This window comes from Acartia tonsa, chromosome 1, assembly GCF_053477335.1.
Source record: "Acartia tonsa isolate MP-2025a chromosome 1, ASM5347733v1, whole genome shotgun sequence".
NCBI classification, from domain to species: Eukaryota; Metazoa; Arthropoda; class Copepoda; order Calanoida; family Acartiidae; genus Acartia; species Acartia tonsa.
In genome coordinates, this window is record NC_137260.1 from 63092958 (window position 1) to 63115862 (window position 22905).

The 22905-nt window shown below is 30.8% G+C and overlaps 1 protein-coding gene across 2 annotated transcripts in view; it reads left to right on the forward strand.

Moving 5' to 3' along the window:
* The first annotated feature begins 5747 nt into the window (after positions 1-5747).
* LOC145326330 (uncharacterized) overlaps positions 5748-22905 on the forward strand; it is a 40161-nt gene continuing 23003 nt past the window's right edge. For both annotated transcript variants that reach the window (XM_080169635.1, XM_080169642.1), the window contains exon 1: positions 5748-5835. In XM_080169635.1, the coding sequence (XP_080025761.1) occupies positions 5824-5835 (12 nt within the window). In that variant the 5' untranslated portion in view covers positions 5748-5823. The remainder of the gene's footprint in view (positions 5836-22905) is intronic.

The following is a 22905-nucleotide window of genomic DNA, read 5'->3' on the forward strand; positions in this document are numbered from 1 at the left end:
ATTAGGGTTGTTTATTATTACACATTGTCCTATCCCTTAAGATACATGCTTAAGTAGAGATAATTTGGTTTCCTGTAAACGTAAATTTTGGCATGTTAGATTTGCTCCATAATTTTTAAATTATTGATTGGGATTTCTGTAACATTAGGTATATTGTATTGTCTGGCAAGCAACTATGTAATGAGTTCGTACGTCCATTTAAAGATGCAGCTTTATCATCCTAATATAAATACTTCCTAACAAGAACAATTATAGAGATATTACGCTCCTAATATTGATAATCAACCTACTTATCTATTTATTCCTGATTTCAATTTGAAATGATTAAAAATATAATCCTCTGACCAAAATATTGATTGTTTGCAGTGTTAACACCCATTGAAGTACATATACAAGGGATCATAAGAGATAAGACAATGAACGATAAACTGGTATACATCACCAATGAGATAAACAAAATTATCCCTTCTGAAGATTAAAATTATTGGTTGAAAAGTTTGGAGTCGAATTATCAAAATCAAATAAAAGTACCCAAAGTTTTTGAGCCAATAAATAAGATCTAACATGAGTATGATTCAGGTATAAGGTATAACCAACAAGCGAAAAAAATCTAAAATAATATTTGGGGGGCAAATGGAGAGGTCGTCAATTTTACGATGTGTTGCCCCCCAACGACAGCTGAAAAACACGTAAAGGTTTCATGATTTTTTTCCGAATTAATTTCCGTATTGGTATAAGCTGGGTATGATTAATATTAATTTTTGGATTACAGTGTAATTTAAAGTCAAATGTTCCCTCCCTTCTCTATATGTACCTTACAATCATACTAGGTTAGTGGGGGTTTTAGGCTAACAAAATTTATATTTAAGTCTTGGGGTGGTTTTAGGCCATTTTACTGCCCTTCCCAATTCTTTTGAACATGGCACCCCAAGATGTTGGAAGCGCATCCGCTAATTTTATGAGGCATAGTTACAATATCGTTTATTGTTATGCATTAATTTTCATGGATTTTATTATCCTTGTTAATAAAGCCCAATTGCAATAGTTAGTTGTTGGTGGTGGTAATGCACGTGGTTTAGTTTCCAGAGTCCAGAGCTAGTAGTGGTGGTCTTTAAATGTTCAGACAATTCTATCAAAATTTAACATTAGCAAATAAAAAATTGTTGTTTAAAATCTATTATATAGATTTTTAAAGACAAAATAAGTTAGAGATAAAAGAGTTTTTCTTGAATAAATAATTCTACTTATGAAATTTTTCTCAAAATAATTTGATGTTGTGTAAAAATGTCTTGGTTGTAGTAGATTTTATCTTCGCAAAACATTGAACCACCAATTTTGCGGCCTGGGGTGGTGATTTTTGGGCAGGGGGTAATTCTAGGCCTTTTCTTGCACTATTTTTGGGCGTCTTTTCTATTCTGAACAGAGCAAGGGCGGGGCTGCAACCCACTCTGCCTATTAATTTAAGGGTTGCTTGATGATGATGGGTAGATGGAATGAGGGGGGGGGGGTGGCTAATCAGACCCCTTGGTGTTGGACAGATAAGGAATATATTTTTAACTCTTTTTGCGTGTGCAAATCTTGAAATTTTGCAAATTTATTATAGTAACAGCTAGTTTTCACATTTTTGACAGAATTAATATTAATGTTTGAAACATATTTACGATTTTATACTTAATGCTGTTGATTTTTTAAAAAGTTTATATCTTTACGAGAAATACAAACACAAAAGTGATATAGACTGATGGTTAGGAATATGAAAAAGTAAAAAAATAGGAAGAAAATGAGAGGAATTAAACTCGGAGCTATGTAAAAGACAATAAATACGTAGTAAGTTTTATAAGGACAGTCTTATAAATTAACAAATTCGCTACCTTGCTGAGTTTGATTATAGTTGCTTATCAGTGCTGTCAATGCTGTTAAAGATTGCATATCAATGGTCTCAATCACCATTGCAAACTTTATTCATTGATTTAGCAAGGATAACTTTTATCCATAGTAAGAGCAGAAAATATAGGCTTACAATATTAAAATTGACAAAGAAATTTTAGTTGGTATTGGTTTATGTAAAAAATTACATATATCATTTGTTAAAAATAGCTTATTTAATTTCAAGCAATTTACTTTAAATGTTTTCAATCATGCATGAACATGTTAAATGTATAGAGTAGCTTCGCTTCTAAAAATTTGTTCTAAGCTCAAATAGGTCTCTATGATTTTTTCTTTGTATTTACTAAATGAATACTATTTTGGATATCTCTCAGACATTTGTAATAAATTGTTTATCCTTATTCGAAATCAATAATTATTTAAAGCCTTATAGGAGCAAAGCTATTCTATAGGTCTTAATGCAATGATAATGGCAAATCCTCTTTTTAACACGTGCTTATGTTACAGGCGTTGAAATATCTTCAATTTATGATTGGGAAAAAAGCTTCAAGTTATATTATTAAATCTATGATAAAAAAATTATTTGTTTGAAATTTTATAACCATTCATTTAAAAACACACTTTTATTATTATTGTTTTACATTTTAGTAATTTATGGAATCTTTAACGATAGTAATTTTTAATTCTTTTAAAGGGAAATAATATAAAATTATCCAGCATTTTAAAAAATTGTGTGGGTTTTAAATTTGTTTATAATCGTTTTTGTTACAAGTAGATAAGCAATTTACATATTTTTGGTTAATCCAATAATTAGACAAATTTTGGACATTGTTATAATTAATCTAAAAAAAGATCATAAATTAGAATTTAATTTATAGTACTTTTACAAAAAGAGGCATAATTTGATAATTTATTTTGGTTTAATGGTGTTTTAATAACATTTAAGAACCTAGGGTAATAGACTAAAAGCATTTAGTAAAATTAGTAATAAATTTGATAATTTGAAATTTAAGAAATATTCTTTCCAATAAAATTGAAAAATAAAGTTCAGATTTGATAATAAGTTTGTTTAAGTCAATAAATAAATCATATCTTCCGTTCTCCTCTCCCTCCGTAGTCAAATTATAATCACTGAAACCCAAAGAAGCTGCTTTATATTCACAATGTGCAAAGTTGAATGAAAAACAAATTAAAAGTGTAATATTGAAATAAAGTAGAGTTTAGTTCGAGAGAGACTACTCCCTATAATTTCTTAAGTATTATCCTCACTTTGGCTAGGAATATGAAGGAGCATTTTATAGGAAAAAAATTATTAAATTTGTCTTACTCACAAAAAAAACTTATTATTATTTCATATTTTTGATAGTATTATTATTCAACAATTGTATTGTATTTTGCAAATGATATTACACAGTGTTTGCAAAAACATAAAGCAAAATTGTCTTTAAAATAATATTTTCTAAAAAAATCCATAAATTGTTCTTTATAACTGTTCTTTCATTTTAAAAACGCGTATAAGATTGTTATTGTTGCGCTACTTACATTATTGAACCTTAATATAAAAGCTTACAGTATCTCCCAAAAGATACTGTAGATACTTTGTGCAAAATTATTGACACATTCATTCTAAGGGCGGGTTTTAGAACTATAGCAAAATTTTATGCAAATTAAATACTTTACCAAAATGAAGGAATCCTTTTTAGTATAGCTGTGATAGTTGTTTTGGTATGTTAGAGTTGTCCTAAAGATTTCAAACTTGGGATAATGATTAATTAAACAGTTATGTAATGCATACAAAAAAGTCCGTAAGTCCATTATAAACATGTTGAATTTATAGATATTTTGACATAGTTTTTTTCAAATCATATTATGTTTCTTATTATTGAAATCAATATTTGTCGTTAGTCCGTCTGGTTTAATTAGCTTCGCTTTGTCATCCTTGTTATTTTTCATGCGTTGTTATAAATATTTATGACTTGCTGATTTATTAAACAATGAGGGGAGACTAAAAATCAATTACTGACCTAATTAGTAGAGGAAAGTGTATTCTAAAATTAAATTGTCTAATAATATGAATAACTATTTTATAGTAAAGATACCTACTTTATTGAACTGATAAAAATTTACTTAAACTTTTTACTTATTGGCGAATTTTAAAATCAGTAATACATCAATTGCTTAGACTTCAGTGAACTATCGAAAAAAAATGGTACACAACTGATCTATAAAAGATATTTTATGTCCTTGCTCAAAAACTTAACTCATAGATATATCTATCGTACAAAATCATCTTATAATGATAATTTCATAATCTCAGTATATAAAGTTATTCAAAAATTATCGCAGAAGTAACTAGCATATCTATAATACAAAGTAGAACGATGTCTGTCTGTCCGTCTGTCCGTCTGACCGTCTGTCCGTCTGTCTGTCTGTCCCTTAAGATCTCGGTAACCACTGAACCGATCGGATTCTACTCTTCAGGGTATCTACCTATTGGTCCTGTGGTGGTTTTAAGCTATATTCTCGGGGGGTGGGACACCCCCAACCCCCCCAAAAACCAAAAAATCACCCCCCATTTTTTTTTTTTTTTTTTTTTTTTGAAAGAGATTTCCATGGTCCTTTACGATTTTCGCAATAATTTTTTTTTATCACCTCTTGGGGCAAAGCCCCTAGAGGCTAGGGGCGAAGCCGCTAGTTTAATATAAAAAAAGCAAGTGATTTTTTACATTATTATCATGGCATCCCTAATTGCGCTTTTAAAAATGTTTCAAAACCCATCCAATTTCCTATTTCACCAGAGATTTTTAGGGATAAGACAATGGGGGGGTTAATATATATACTAACTTATGTTTGAGAAAAAAAAATTATCCCATCTGTTTTTAAGTAATTGGTTGGGAGATTTATTTTTGCTATTGTTTGAACCGACCAATCATAAAGGGAGCGAAACAAATAGAGAAAGTGTTAATTTGGGGACTATTACAATTTAGATTCTAATATCCCCTCCCTTCCTGTTTTTCACCCTGTCGCCCTTTCCGTAACCACTCCTTTTCTTTTCTCACTTGCAATTTTTTCTGCGGGAAAAAATAAATTTTTATTACTTCAAATATTGAATTTTTATAGCGAAGCTCTTCTGTAACTTGGGTATTCCGATTCATGTATATTGTTTTAATCTCGAAAATTAAAATCCACAAATATTATTTTCTATTTTGTGGTCTTTTATGATTTCATGGGAGGGAGGGGACATTGCACTTTAATTGATCATGGTAACCAAGTTTTAATATTTTGGAAGCTACATAAAATCTTCATTGGGTGCTACAAACTAGCAATGGATATTACATTTCTTGTTTTTATTTATTTTTGCAATGATAAAATGCGGTTATGTTTTTCATGATTTTTAACAAAAAAAAACTGTGTTAATTCAGGTTTAATCTAAAATGATTTTGAACAAACAAGTCATATTAATCCATTGATTTAAAATTATGATTTGTTCTTAATTTAGAGAGGGGGAATGGGGCTCTTACAAATTCGTATGTACTTATATATCTCAGAAACTATAGGAGATATTCTCCTTTAAAGATTTTGTTGTTTCTTGTTTCATCTGCTTCGACTCTATATTTATTTCGTTATGCTTCTTAAGAAAATCACAAATATGGTGTAAATATGTATTTCTACAAATTATTATTAGCATAAAACTTTCTGCCAGTAAACAATCATTATTAGTAAACTAAACTTTTGATCAGGAAAGTCCAAAAAATCCAAAAAAGCTCGGACGTCCTTAATTTTAATTGTTGTGTTTTTTGTACACAAAAGTACAATATAATATTTTTGACTGGCCAAAAAGTTGATTTTTATAAAATATGTGTGCATTACAGACCAATACTAATATTAATTTTACTTTTCAGATCCTGAGACTCGACAAAAAGTTCTGAGTGCAGGATGTTTCGTCTGGTAAGTCTATCTATAATACAAAGTAGCTTGATGTCTGTCCGTCCGTCCGTCCGTCCATCTGTCTGTCCGTCCGTCTGAAGCTTAAGATCTCGGTAACCACTGAACCGATTGGATTCTACTCTTCAGGGTATATACCTATCAGTCCTGTGGTGGTTTTAAGCTATTTTCTTGGGGGGTGGGACACCCCAAACCTCCTAAAACTGAAAATTTCTCCCTAAAAAAAAATTTTTCGTATTTTTTTCTAATTTTAATGTTTTTTAAGTTTTTATATAATTTTATATATGTTTTGAATTTTTTATATCTTTTTATATCTTTTTATATTTTTTTATACTTTTTTATATTTTTAATTTTTTTCTTTTTTTTTAAATTTCTTTTCTTCTTTTAAACTTTGTTTTTTCAAATTCAAAAAGATTGTGAAACCTTCCTTCTCCTGTAGGGGCGAAGCCCCAAAAAGGCTAATGGCAAAGAAATTTTTAAAAACATGAAAAAAGAGAAAAAATTCGAAGGGTTTAGAAAATACAAATTAATATAAACAGTTATAACAAGTTATAAAGAGTTATAAAATGTTATAAAGAGTTATAAAAAGTTATAAAATACAGAAAATATCTAAAAAAATGTAAAAAAAAAATTTAATTCTCCCCTGAACCTTTAGGGAAAAACGCCCCTAGAGGCTAGGGGCGAAGCCGCTAGTTATTTATATTATAGAGAAGCTTCACTACAATTAATTATTGTCTGTCCGTCTGTTCGAAACTAATCACTGTTTAAGTGGATTTTTATAGGTACAACCTTTTTATAGGTCGCGCAGAGACATAAAAATTGTGTCATTTGTAATAAAAAAAAGGAACATTGAAGTATAATACATGAGTAAAGTTAAATAAAAAACGAGAATGTATAAATGTTATTTTTGGTATAGATAAAAATCATTGTAGAATATCTTCACCACAAATAATTATCAATTCAGAGACAGTTATTGAGTAGCTGCAGTCAAAATAATCAGTAATTGGCATGTTGGTTGTGGTTATAAATTATTTCAAATAAGTTATTAATTTGTTGCAAAATCAAATAGAAACAAAACGTCTCTTTTTTTAGCAAAGCTTTTCTTCAAACTGTATTTGTTTATATATCGTTTTCAAGTCTGATGTAGAATCTTTGATCAATAATTTTGTAAAGGTTATTACTATAGCAATAAGGTATAAACTAGAAATCACAGAAACCATTATTACTGCAGTGCTTCCTAGAACAATTAAGCATTTTGTTAAGCAACGCTTTTATTGATTTGTACGCAATGCACTAAAATTGCACTTGTAGATAGTTTATCGGCTCATTTCACATGTACAACATAAAATGAATTTACAAATATTTCAAGATGGGTTTACCTTTGTGCTTAAACTAGATGCCTTACTTGTTAGAATTAGTATACCTATTGATTGCTTTTAAAACATTTTTTAAATAGTATTTAAAATTGATTTTTAATAGTTTCTTATAAATCAATCAATCAATATTAAAAGATCAAAACAGTTAGATGGTTAATTAAAGTTTTAAGCTTTTAATTAAAATTTTAAAATAAAGGGATCAGTAAAATTTTCATATTTATTATTGGTTTATGTTTTTATGTGTGTAGTTCCCTAGTTGCCTCCAGGGGTAGTTGAGGGAAATATTTGGGCAGAAGTCGAACCTCCACATTCAATATTAGTTTTTTTCTTGGGAGGGTTGAGATTATATACAACTCCCCATGACCTATACAAAGCTTCACTGTATAGGAGAACCATATCGGTTCAGCGTTTAGCGAAATATGTTCCTTTATTACACATAGACAGACAGAGAGACACTTGGGCATCCTGTTTCTTTTTAAACAAGTTTTGACCATTATTATTTTTTACCTAAAGAAACATATGACTGCTACAAATGTTATTCTAATAATGACTTGTATTGATAAAATAACAGCATTTTACACTTAATTTTAAAATAATTTTTCCTATCTTTGAATGTTAAAACAATAAATTAGAATTCAATTATCTTTTTTCCATTTGTAATTTAACTTGCAAGCAACTAATTGACTTTTTAACCCACGGGTCAAATTGTTTTCTTTGATTTTTGTTTACAGAATAAATAGGTTTTTTTTTAATAGTTAAATGGAGTTTCAATTTGTATTCGAATCTTTTTTAATCAAAGACAGATCTTGTAAATAACATTTCTTGATTCGGATCAAGGACGTCCAAGTTTTTTTTCTGGGGTTGTGGGGGGTGGGGGGTAAGAATCTAGAAAGGTGTGTTAATTGACATTTGTGGGGGGTTAAATGGCGGGGAAAAATTGCAGATGGGGGACGTTCATTATTAGAATAAAATCTTTCAAAGGATATTTGATTAAATATTTTTATTAATCTAATTCTCTATATCCCCATTTATTTATCTGTTATCAAAGGCAGAAATTTGAAGATAATATACTGTCCTTTCCATTTATCCTAGAGTTACATAATATATGGTTTGTTGTTCTCTTATTGTCCTAGATTAGGTTCTGCGAAATTATTTGTTTCATTCGTGATAACATAATAACATTCCCAGTACAGTGCAGTCTTAGAACATCTTCAATCAAATATATTAGATCCTATAAAATAAAGTAGTAAGGTTTATCTGTTAATATGTAACTCACTAATGTACTGGTTGGATACTTTATTTCAAAAGACTTTTATTATGTAGGTTTTGGGCAGGTTTTTATCTATAACATTTCTTATTGTCATAATTAAAACTTGTTTTTCTTTTATAAATTGAAATTTAAATCTAAATATTCTTTATGAAAAAAGTAATTTTCCTTTTTTTCTCACGCGCAGTGAAAGCATTTTAATAAATTCTATCATGAAATCTCAAAAATATTCTTTAGCTTTTTATTAAAAATGAGAGTTATGCTTAAGAAAATAGGACAATTACAAAGAGTGGAGTGCGGTAGGGGGGTAAGAGGGTGTCAACACCCACTTAAACTTAAAATTGGAAAGGCCTTTGTTCCCCTTTTTTACTCCATAATCGTTTCAATTCTAAGTACTGTGTATGCCTCAGATTACAACCATAAAAGCGATGTTTATATTTCAAAACATGACTTTAAAATCAATTAATATAATTAACAATTTAATCCTTGAATTTTAAGCATAATTTGTGTTTGACAATCGAACATAATATATTTCTAGAGTAGGTATACTACTATTTACATTAACTTTAATTATTCTACAACACATGGTGGGAGCTATTTTGTTTATTTTGATTGATATAATAACTTTTAATAATGATAAATAGTTTCTTTGTTTTAGTAATTAACTATTATTCTTTACAAACCACTAAGTATATTTGTAGTTAGGGAATAAGGGAGGGGACATTGAGTTGCAAAATACACTGGCACCCAAAGTTTTATAATTTTCACATTTGTAGGCCAAAATCTTGGGTACTTTATTTAGATTTTAATTGGTTTGTCAAACAAGTAGTTTCCATACTTTCCAACCTTTAAATTATTTAACATAATTGGGGCTGTTCTATATTTATTTATTTTTCATTGTCTTATTCCTTAAGATCCATAATTATTAGCTATTCTATAACTTTGACGAACGGAGTAACCTACTAATTGGGACTATGATTTTTTTAATGATTTTTTGTACAACAATCAATATACTTCAAAAATGTTTTGAGTATGTTATTGCTGCGCTTCTTACGGATAGATAGCTAAGTCTAAAGAAATTCTTATAATTATGAAATGCTGCCTTAAAAGAAACGCATGGATATAGGGATAAGACAATGAACAAAACAATGCTACACTCAAAAATATCATGCTTTAGTTCTTTCATTGATAAAATTATTGGAGGAAATAAAAGTATGTAGATTGATTACACCATTATTGTTCTCTTCATCCCTGATCAAAATTACTTCTTTGTCTTTTAAAGAAAAAATGTTGTAAAAAAATTTTATGACTTTTAAATTTCTTTTGATTATGAGACCAAATTTGAATTTTAAAACAAGATAAATAATAATAATAATGTCTAAAAATTTCACGGCATTAACAAAGCAATTTTGTTATAAAAAAATTATATTTGAACATACTTTTAAATGCTTTTAAAGTCTATAAAACATAAAATGACCAAAGGCAAAAATGTATTGTTGTATACTTTTCAAATAGTGTGTACTGTCTATATACGGAGAGAGGGGACATTAGAATGTAAATTTTACTGGTACCCAAAGTTTAATAAACACGTTTCTTTTGAAACTTTTTACAAAATTCACAATAGCTATTTTGTTTCCAAAACGAGGGAGCATCTACCCCTTATTTTCTTATCCCTTAAGATCCCTTATACTTCTGACTATAAAACATAAAATGACCAAAGGCATAATGTTGAAATAGTGTGTACTGTGTCGCTCTAATAACCGCAAAGGACGCTCAAGGCCGTGTGGTTCAAATTATCTTTTGTTGCTACGCAAATTTATGGTGCTTTTTAAAAGCGAAGCTTTTCTATAATTAGGATCGGTCCGTTCATACGTTCATACCCCCCCCCCCTCTAAATGATTTAATAAAAAGAAATAGTAATTTTCATCCGTTGAGATCCTTACATATTCAAGAAACTATGTTGCACTAATTTTGATCATAATTGTTTTACAATATTTTTCTCACTCTCTCTCTCTCTCTGTGTATAAATTCTTAGACAATAATCTCTTTATATAATCTCGGCGCTGTAGTAATAATTCACACAATAAATTAGTTTCCCGCAGTTTTTACCAACAGACTAGCAGGGCAATACAGACAAAGATACTTAAGGTTTTAAATACCTTTTAAGCTATTGAAGGATAAGATAATCGACAATAGATTATTAATTAAGTTGTTTTGGGGATTTCCCCTCGTTCCATTATTCTTAAAACCAAAGAAATTCTTGTTTTCTTTGGTCTTACATTTGTTTTCTTTAATAATTACATCTTATTTTTGTCTATAAATTAAGAAAGTTTGAAAGCCATTTAAATCTTAACTAGTTAATAGTTAATTGTAAATATATATAAAATCGATTGAACAGGTATTATAATGAAAATAATAGTTATACAATTTCAGTATTAATTATTTCTTAAAATCTACATATATATTAGGTAAAGTTTTTAAAATCGGCCTATATTAACAATATTGAAGCATCTTTATTTTGCAGTTCACACCATATTTGAAACCAAAATTTCGCTGCTTAATATTTTCTTTAAAAATTTATTGACCACCATAAAATTTTGCCAGACTGTTTTAATTGATATTTCTTCTACTGCAAAAATGTTGCCAAAAAAAGAACTAGGGTGCAGTGTTTTCAGGATTCCAGGGATAGAGTGGATCTTATGGGACGGACGGACGGACAGACAGACGGATAGACATCAAGCTACTTTGTATTATAAATACCCCTTTCCCCTCCCCATTTCTGTGTTAAATTTAGTCTTTATTTGCTGATGATGCAATTGTCCTCTCCCTCCCTGAGTGTGCTTAAACCATTTACATTATAATATTGGTATTGTCTGCAAATTGCAAAAGTGTTCACATAAAACAGCAATAAGAAGCTATTAATTTTTGTAAAATTATAACATAATATTTTTTTGCTTCTAAGACTTAAGGGCAAAAATCATCAAGGGCAAAAAATAGTCTAAAATCAACCCCTGAACTTTATAAAGCTCCTCTATAAAGAAACCTTACTACTTTATATAATAATTATTATATGTATAAACACATTTAATTTTTTAACTATTTATTGGCGGAATACATATGTTTCTCTATAAAAATAGATCATCAGTTCCAATTAAGATGTATAAAATAAGAGTTAAACAGATATATGTCCATGCATTTTGAATCCTTAATAGGATATTTTTTGTTTAGCTAATTTATAGCCACACTGTTGCAATTTAAATAAGCCACCAAATAATAATTTGGTATTCATCTCATAACAAATCTTAAGTTCAGACATTTCAAAATTTAGTTCACCGAGCCTATTTTCTTTTTATGCTCTGGTGTAAGGAAATATTATATACTAATGGCTGCGCACCTAGCATCTATGGTCCTAGTATTCGAAAGGGGAACGGGTGAGAAAATAGCCTAAAACTATCCCAAAGACATAAATCTAAAATAAAAATATCCCAAAACCATACAAGGGCCTTTGTAAAGCTTCCCAGAAATAGAAAACTCATAGGATTATATTCAGGTTAAAGCTTATTTTCATTTACTTTTGTTTAATTTAATTAAGGGGTGCATCAATTTATCGTCATTGTCTTATCCCTTAAGACCCCTGCGTATTACAACTTTAATACCTCTTCTATAAGGGCATATATTTAACTTTCTCAGGAGATTAAGAGCTTAATGTCATATTACTAGATTCTTAAACACGCATTAGCAATAACATTTAAAATCGTCTGAGTCGGTGGTTTTTTTAAACCTATGTTTAAGCTTTCTTTTTGAGTAGTGTGTGTACTCTACAATTTTACATATATGTAAGTTTGTCCTTTACCAATATAAAGGGCCATAAAATGTGCCTTTCTTGATTGAAATTAAAGACAGACAGCTGATAGTTAGTTTGTGTTTGAAGATGTCGATGACCATTTTCATTAACGTTACTTTGTCTCTTTGTCTTTCTGTCTGTCAGTTACATTGTATGAGGTTTTATGCTATTCTTATGAGGATAAGACACCTGCAATAAAAAGTATTTTATTAGTAATTATACGTTGATCTTTTATTTATATAGACATTTTTAGAACAAAATAAGTACTGTACAATTTTAAATGCATTGCGGTTATAATTATTTATATATTTATTAGTTGCTCCGCTATCATATAATAAGTGTCTGTCCGTCCGTCTGTTTATCTAAATAGGTAAATATGGATAGTTATTTATCTTATCCTATTATAGACAGCTTTCCATGGTTAATTAATTTTAAAAATTTAAATTAAAAGAACATAAATGGTATTATTTTTTTACTTTTCATTTTAATATTCGTTTAAAGTTAGAACAATGCTAAACATTATTTTTAAATATTACTGGAAACCGGTTCTAATCCAGTGGATATTAATCGGTTTCGAACCAATTAATTTCATTGATGGAGTTTAAAAATTTTCTTACCTAAATTAAAAATTCAATTAAATTGTAAATAACTGCCTTAAATATATTTTTCTATCTTGTTATTGCTGCGCTTTTTATGGACATATTTTTTCTTGTTTTCCCTAGTAGTTTTTACCCCTTTTCGGTCAGATTAGAAATCCACAGTCACTAGATTTCAGATTTAAATCTGTCTCAATATGACTCTTTGTTACCAAAGTTCAGATATGACAAAATTTGACCAAATTTCAGATTTCAATCTGAAATTTAGTGACATTATGTCAGGTTATTTTCTCATTTTTGGCAATGCAAACAAATCTGACACAATATCACCAAAAGTCATATATGACATTTAGTGACATAGAGTCAGAGTTGGGGAAATTACCTAATCTGACACATTATTGCCAAAAGTCATATATGACATTTAGTGAAATAGAGTCAAAGTTGAGAAAATTACCTAATCTGACACAATATCACTAAAAGTCATATATGACATTTAGTGACATAGAGTCAGAGTTGGGGAAATTACCTAATCTGACACATTATTGCCAAAAGTCATATATGACATTTAGTGAAATAGAGTCAGAGTTGGGGAAATTACCTAATCTGACACAATATCACTAAAAGTCATATATGACATTTAGTGACATAGAGTCAGAGTTGAGGAAATTACCTAATCTGACACATTATTGCCAAAAGTCATATATGACATTTAGTGAAATAGAGTCAGAGTTGAAAAAATAACCTAATCTGACACAATATCACTAAAAGTCATATATGACATTTAGTGACATAGAGTCAGAGTTGGGGAAATTACCTAATCTGACACAATATCACTAAAAGTCATATATGACATTTAGTGACATAGAGTCAGAGTTGGGGAAATTACCTAATCTGACACATTATTGCCAAAAGTCATATATGACATTTAGTGAAATAGAGTCAGAGTTGAGAAAATTACCTAATCTGACACAATATCACTAAAAGTCATATATGACATTTAGTGACATAGAGTCAGAGTTGGGGAAATTACCTAATCTGACACAATAACACTAAAAGTCATATATGACATTTAGTGACATAGAGTCAGAGTTGGGGAAATTACCTAATCTGACACATTATTGCCTAAAGTCATATATGACATTTAGTGAAATAGAGTCAGAGTTGGGGAAATTACCATATCTGACACATATTTACCAAAAGTCATATATGACATTTAGTGATTTAGGGTCAGACTTGAGAAAACTACCTAATCTGACACATTGTTACCATAAATCATATATGACATTTAGTGACATAGAGTCAGAGTTGGGGCAATTACCATATCTGACACATTGTTACCAAAAGTTATAGTTGAGGAATTTACTTTACCTGACACATTGTTTGCAAAAGTCATGTATGACATGTATTGACATAAAGTCAGAGTTGAGAAACTACACAATCTGACACATTGTTACCAAAAGTCATATATGACATTTAGTGAGATAGAGTCAGAGTTGGAAAAATTACCTAATCTGACACATTGTTATCAGAATTCATATATGACATTTAGTGACATAGAGTCAGAGTTGGGGCAATCACCATATCTGACACATTGTTACCAAAAGTCATATATGACATTTAGTGAAATAGAGTCAGAGTTGGGGAAATTACCTAATTTGCTTGGGGGGGGGGGGAGTTAATTACTCCCCCTCCAATATGTTGGGAGGGGTAAATAATGATTACCTAATCTGACACATTGTTGCCAAAAGTCAGATATGACATTTAGTGACATAGAGTCAGAGTTAAGAAAATTACCTAATCTGACACAATTTCACCAAAAGTCATATATGATATTTAGTGACATAGAGTCAGAGTTGAGAAAATTACCTAATCTGACACAATATCACCAAAAGTCATATATGACATTTAGTGACATAGAGTCATAGTTACGAAAATTACCTAATATGACACATTGTTGCCAAAAGTCATATATGACATTTAGTGACATAGAGTCAGAGTTGGGGAAATTACCTAATATGACACAATATCATCTAAAGTCATATATGACATTTAGTGACATAGAGTCAGAGTTGGGGAAATTACCTAAACTGACACAATATCATCAAAAGTCATATACGACATTTAGTGATTTAGGGTCAGACTTGAGAAAACTACCTAATCTGACACATTGTTTGCAAAAGTCACGTATGACATGTATTGACATAAAGTCAGAGTTGAGAAACTACACAATCTGACACATTGTTACCAAAAGTCATATATGACATTTAGTGAGATAGAGTCAGAGTTGGAAAAATTACCTAATCTGACACATTGTTATCAGAATTCATATATGACATTTAGTGACATAGAGTCAGAGTTGGGGCAATCACCATATCTGACACATTGTTACCAAAAGTCATATATGACATTTAGTGAAATAGAGTCAGAGTTGGGGAAATTACCTAATTTGCTTGGGGGGGGGGGGGGAGTTAATTACTCCCCCTCCAATATGTTGGGAGGGGTAAATAATGATTACCTAATCTGACACATTGTTGCCAAAAGTCAGATATGACATTTAGTGACATAGAGTCAGAGTTAAGAAAATTACCTAATCTGACACAATTTCACCAAAAGTCATATATGATATTTAGTGACATAGAGTCAGAGTTGAGAAAATTACCTAATCTGACACAATATCACCAAAAGTCATATATGACATTTAGTGACATAGAGTCATAGTTACGAAAATTACCTAATATGACACATTGTTGCCAAAAGTCATATATGACATTTAGTGACATAGAGTCAGAGTTGGGGAAATTACCTAATATGACACAATATCATCAAAAGTCATATATGACATTTAGTGACATAGAGTCAGAGTCTGGGAAATTACCTAAACTGACACAATATCGTCAAAAGTCATATACGACATTTAGTGACAAAGAGTCAGAGTTGAGAAAATTACCTATTCTGACACAATATCATCAAAAGTCATATATGATATTTAGTGACAAAAAGTCAGAGTTGGGGAAATTACCTAATCTGACACATTGTTACCAAAAGTCATATATGATATTTAGTGACATAGAGTCAGAGTTGGGGAAATTACCTAATCTGACACATTATTACAAAAAGTCATATATGATATTTAGTGACATAGAGTCAGAGTTGGGGAAGTTACATAATCTGACACATTGTTGCCAAAAGTCAGATATGACATTTAGTGACATAGAGTCAGAGTTGAGAAAATTACCTAATCTGACACAATATCATCAAAAGTCATATATGACATTTAGTGACATAAGAGTCAGAGTTGGGGAAATTACCTAATATGACACATTGTTGCCAAAAGTCATATATGACATTTAGTGACATAGAGTCAGAGTTGAGAAAATTACCTAATCTGACACATTTTTACCAAAAGTCATATATGATATTTAGTGACATAGAGTCAGAGTTGAGGAAACTTCCTAATCTGACACATTGGTAACAAAAATCATTTATGAAATTTAGTGACATAGAGTCAGTGTGAGAAAATTACCTAATCTGACATATTGTTACCAAAAGTCAGATATAACATTTAGCAACATAGTCAAAGTTGGGGAAAATACCTTATCTGACACATTGTTGCTAGAATTCATATATCACATGTATTGACATAGAGTCAGAGTTGAGAAAATTACTTAAAGGAAGCCTGCAAGAAATACCACGCTTTAACTATTGAATGACTGTTACAAGTAGATCCAATACCCCAAATTTGAAGTCTTCAGCTTTAATAACAAAAAAGTTGTTTGCACTTTAAAATGACAATTTATGTACAAAGAAAATTTTGAAAGATTTTCAACACTCATGTTAAAAACTTTGAAATTAAACTACGTATCCTAGAGACATAATTATAAGCTTATTTGGCATAAATTTAGGTTGCCAGTAACTAATTATATTTATTTTTAAAAATACCTATTTTTATAGTAAAAATCATTAAACAAAATAAGTTTAACTTACGTTGTACCTAGAGTACTGTAGTATTTCCAGCCAATCAGAAGGCTGAATCAGCTCAATGAACAATCACAGCTGAGCTTAATTTAGTTTCAATTGTTTCTGCTTACAAACGCATATTAAACCAAATTTTTGAGATTTTGACTATAAAAGTGGTGTTTTTATTATAGAAAAGAAATCAGTTACCAGCAATCTAAGTTTCTGACAAACATAAGGTCATAATTTTGTGTCTAGGCGATGTAATTTAATATTGTAATTTCTTTTGTAAGCAATGAAAATTTTTCAAAATTGTCATTGTAGATAAAATGTAATTTTGAAATGATTAGAACGTTTTATTTATTGAAGCTGAAGGCATCAAATTTGGAGTTTTGATTTTAATGCAATTTAAATCGAATTTTTTTCATAGATTTTGACATGAAATGTGGTGTTTTTATTGTAAATATGTATTCAGTTACCGGTAATCTAAGTTTCTGACAAAGATAAGGTTATAATTTTGTGTCTGGGAAACGTAATTTAATATTGTTTTTTCTTTTATGAGCATTGGAAATCTTTCAAAAATTTCATTGTACATAAAATGCTATTTTGAAATACCTAGAACTTTTTTGTTATTGAAGCTAAAGGCTTTAAATTTGGAGTATTGGGTCTACTTGTGGCAGTCTTTCAGAAGTTAAAGCGTGGTATTTCTTGCAGGCGTCCTTTAAGCGTGGTATTTCTTGCAGTCTTCCTTTAATAATTTGAAAAATATTACTTCTTTGAATAGACATTGTTTAGATACACCCAGTGCATTGTTTAAGTAAAAGGCTCAACATGAAATGAATTATATAATTTAATAAACTAACTTTAACCCTTAACCCTTACAGATCAGGCCCCAATTCCCACCTTAATAGATCAGGGGGGGGGGGGGCTCCAAGAGCCCCCCTCTATCTCGGCTCCTGGTACAGATAAAGACTAAATTTTAAAACAGCTGTAGAGCGGCCAATTTTGCAGCTAGGATGACCAAATTTTAGGACGAACTTTTATTTTTCATAACAAAAAAATTACTTTTTCTGATCATCGCCGAAAAACGGCTAATAACGGAAAGCGCTATTTTCGGCGGTTACGGCGGTAAAACGGCGATTGGCGGCGCAAATTAATGTTTTTATCTGTTTATTATTACTCAAGGATTTACCAAAAAAAAATATAGGTCTTTAGCTGTAATAGAAGTTACGATATTCATGATATATGTCTGTAGTAAAAGCCGGACAAAAATCGGTCATAAAGTCGGTCAGGAAGCGGTCAAACGGTCATAACACCACTTTTCTCAGAAGGTCATTGATATCTAAGTATTCACCAAAAAAATTTTAGGTTTCTACCTTATACACAAAAGTCATAATGTAGAAATTAAGATTTATTTAGAATTTTTTCTAATTTTTTTTGCTAATCAACCGACTTTGACCGGACACCACGACTGACACAGACCAGATATCCTAATAAAATCAACTCTTGCCGACGTATAATTACTAAACTTAAAAAGTCATGAAGATCCAGCTCTCCATCTTACCCACAAAAAAAATGAGTGATTTTTTAAATATGGGTATGAAACATAACTGAGAGTTGTAATCTTTTTAATACCTCCATCCTGGCAGGCACAGGATTCCAGCAAACCTGGCAGGGTCATCCAGGTAAAAAGCAAAATATTTTTTTGACTTAAACTTAAGGTGTTCAATTAAATTTCAGGTTCCAGGTATGATCCTGCAGGTCCTGATCCCTAAGGTCTCCAGAAATCTTTTAAAGCCTCCCCTGACCGCCGACTTTGGAGGGTAGCAACTGCCTAGTACAGCTGCGGCTGTTTTTTTTTTTTTTTTTATTTCTAATAAAATTTATATAAAGATAAAAAACTTTTTTTTTAGATGTATTTCTAGCTTCAAAAAAAAAAATTTACAGCCGTTAGAAATTTGTAAGTAAAAAACAAACGTTGTTAAAAAAAAGGTTGAAGAAAGCAAAATTTGACTTTGATTCACTTATAGTCGGAAACTCATTATCAAACAGAGGACATGGAAGCAAGTAAAAGTGGCTGACTCAGACTATGTCAAAAAAATAACCAGTGAGAGGCCACTAAATTTTACCATTGGACAATTGCAGTGTATACTGGCCTCTCATTGGTTAATTTTTTTGACGTCATATTCTGAGTCAGTCTATTACTAGCTTTGGGACATGCACAAAAAATGTTAGCTCTAGCTCTAATGAGGGCTGAGATAATTGAGGGGAAGGGGCCAAATTGTTAAGGGATAACTGGCAAAAATGTTAAGAGTTATTTATTGCATCATTTATAGGCAGCTTGCTGTAGATAGTAACATGATAATTTGTAAGAATTATTCCAGTTTTGTTATCCCTGAGGCTCAAAAGCACGGGCCAACAGAGCTGGTATCAATTGTATTAAGAATAATGAATTTACTATTTGCAGAAAATTTTCTATAATATGATGTTATACATGATTTTCAGTATGGCTGTGAACAGTTTCTAATCCAGCAGATTTTAATCGGTTTTGAAGCTATACTGGAATAGTTATTTCTCGTATCGTATTATAAACGGCTTTCCACGGATATAGAATGTACATTTATCAGATTAAAACTAGTTTTTTTAGCCCCGTGGTGCCGAAGGCACCGGCTAAAAAAACTAGTTTTAATCTTATGATTGTACATTTCTATATTCGTAGAAAACTGGATATAATACGATGCTAGACATAGTTTTTTCATATTCATGAGAACCGGTTCCTATCCACCGGATTCAAATGAATACGAGAAAAGTAATTACACTTTTTTTTGTTGGATTAGTCTCCAAGTCAGTCCATAAAGCTATTTAACTTTCTCTCGTGCTATAAAAGATAGACTGCTGAAATTAATAGTGAAGAGATCCATGACACATGCACATCTAGTCTATACATTGTTTTATCAGTCATTTTCTTTTAAAAATATAATTTTTTTTTTATAAATTATGATTTTTAAAAATATATTTTCTCTCTTTCTTTTTGTTGTTACTACATTTGAACATCCACTTTAAAACTTACTTAGTTCATTCCATAATTTTTGTTACGCTTTTAATATATACAGGGGCGTCCAAGCTTTTTTTTTGGGGGGGGGTAAACAATTTTAGGGGGGGGGGGATAATTCGTGTTTGGGGGGGGTAAAATGGCGCGCGAAGCGCGCCGAAATTTTTTTTTACCCCCCCCAAAATTTTTATTCCGGGGGTAAAATTTGATTGGGGGGGGGTAATTACCCCCCCTAAAGTCTGTTGGGGGGGGTAAATACTCCCCCCAAATCTGTTGGGGGGGGTAATTACCCCCCCCAAACTAATTTACCCCGTGGGTAAAATTTTTGGGGGGGGTAATTTAATTATGTAAAAAAAGCACCTACCTAATCTATTAAGTTAATAAGTACTATCTTATAACATAAAGTAGTAAGTAAGGTTTATTTGACTATAGCTTCAGATTTCATTACTTTTAATACTGAGTTCTCCTTTTTAGGAAAGCTTCACATAGATCCCATGATGGTTCCACACTATTATAGGGCAATCCTTTGAGTGGTTTTAGGCTATTTTTCTCCTCCCTTTTTACCCTTTAGAAAACACGAGTTCTTAGATGCTAAGGGCGCCACTACTATTCAAATATATAGTAGTATCTCATTCTTTAGAACATAAAAATACAATAATTAACTCACTAACCAATGAACCAATATGATTTTACTTTAAAGTGAAGCGTCTTATAGGTCCTGGTAAGTTTTATAACTAGTTTTGAGACACCCTGACATCCTCCCAAAAGAAATCGCCTATAGAAATTCTTTTTCATTATTTAATGAAATATTTAATTTAGTTAGGTATCTATTTTATGGAATCTTCAGTGCTTTACAATTACATCATAGATCCCCAGGATGGTTTTAGCCCTTATAAAGGCCCAAGCAAATAAAACATGATCAAACTATTAAATTTTTTGTTATCATGGTTAAGAACTGTTTTAACTGGTTGGACAGTAAAATTTTTTTTTTAAGAACATTCAATTTGGGGGGGGTAATTACCCCCCCCCCCCAAAAAAAAAATCTTAAAGAACATTTATTTTGGGGGGGGTAATTACCTTCCCCCAAAATGGTTTGGGGGGGGTAAATACCCCCCCCAAAATCGTTGGGGGTAATTTTTTTTTGGGGGGGGTATTGTTCACAAAATTTTGGGGGTGCCTACGGCACCCCCAAAATCGTTTGGGGGTGCCAAATGGCCCATTACCCCCCCCCCCCTTGGACGCCTATGAATATATATTTTGTTATTCTTGTTTTTTAGTACATATTACAAGATTGAAACATTTGTAGCCTCCAAACACAGGGATGACAACACCCATAGGTAGCAAAGCACAAAGAAATGGTTGGACTGGACAAATATACAATTACAGACAGAGTTAATTTTATAGATGTTCAGTTGACTCTAAAAAATAAGACTGTGCAAAAACGGAATAAACTTTTAAGATGGACAGATGGACAGACATACAGAAAGACAGACAGACGGACATGAAAACAGACAGAAAGAATAACAAACAAACAGACTGACAAACAGAGGGATAGGCATAAAGATAAAAGTACAAACAGGCAGATGGAAAGATGAAAGTTTTGAGTGTATTTTCTGAGCCTTGGTATGACCAGTGGGTATATTCTCAAAAAGCAGAGCCCAATCTTTCAATTTTCGAGATGTAATGTTTTATACTGCATACACTGTTCTTTAAGATATACATCTTAATCTAAATAAGTATAACCGTACAGGGATCTAAAGGGATAAGAAAAGTGCCGATAAATTGAAGTGTATATTCAATGGTGATGCACAAAATTACCCCATCTGTAGATTGCAATAAGTGATTGAAACGTTTGAACATGGTAGTTACTCTAAACCAAGCATTCAAAATTCAATAAAAGTTTCCAAATTTGTTAAGCCAACGAATAAGGGACTAGTGTAATAAACAGCCAAATGTCCCCTTCCCCCCTAACTAGTTAGAATAGTTATCTAGTTATAGACATCTTTCCGCAGATATAAAAAAAAAATTCAAAAATTTTGTTAGTCTCAAGGGTCTAACAAAACTGGTATTAATTTTATTATTTTTATATTGAATTTGTGAAAATTGTCTGTAATATGATACTTTACATGATTTTTTTGTATGACTGAGACCCTGTTCTAATCTAGCAGATGCTAATCGGTTTTAAAGCCATACTGGAAATATTTTTTAGTAACAGAGTGGTCTAAAGTGTTTATTTTTTTAAGGCATTTTATGTACTTAATAAAAAGTAGTATGTTTTTTTTATCCATAGCGAAATATCTCTCTAACCACTGAACCGATATAGTTATCCTTTACAGTGAATCTTATTATATGTTTAGGGAAGGGTTTGGTGTTGGTAACTCAACCTCCCAAGAGAAATAAAGAAATTGTCTTGAAACCCCCCCCCCCTCAATTTTTTTAATATTACTTTTTAAAACGTAAATTAATAATAGGGGGGGGGGGGGAGGTCGATCCTAAAGCTTTTCAGGGGCGTAGCCGCTATTATGTTCTTATAGTATAGAATTACTATTATATAAAAACAAGGATGACAACATCTATAGAAGCAAAAGACAAACGAACATTTACAATTGTAGAGTGTCAGAACTTCATAAGCTGAATTTAAATGAATAAGTCTGAACAAAATTGTATGAAAATATGTTCTAAATTACTTAAATACAGAATTCTGTTTATTTTTAGACTTGATTGTGGAGATGCTTCGCTATCATTTTGTCCCAGGAATCTGGTAATTATTAGAGTTGCCACGATTTCAAATTGTATCTAACTGTTATAGAATCATTAGGCCAAGTTTAAAATCAATAGGACAACTAACATGCCTAAACTAACAATAAGAGCTATCGTTTCGTATATACATAGACGTTTGGACGGAACAGCCTTAATTATAGAAATGATGCGCTTTTTAAAATGCTACAATATATACTAGCAGTGTTCAAACTTTTCCGCTGATA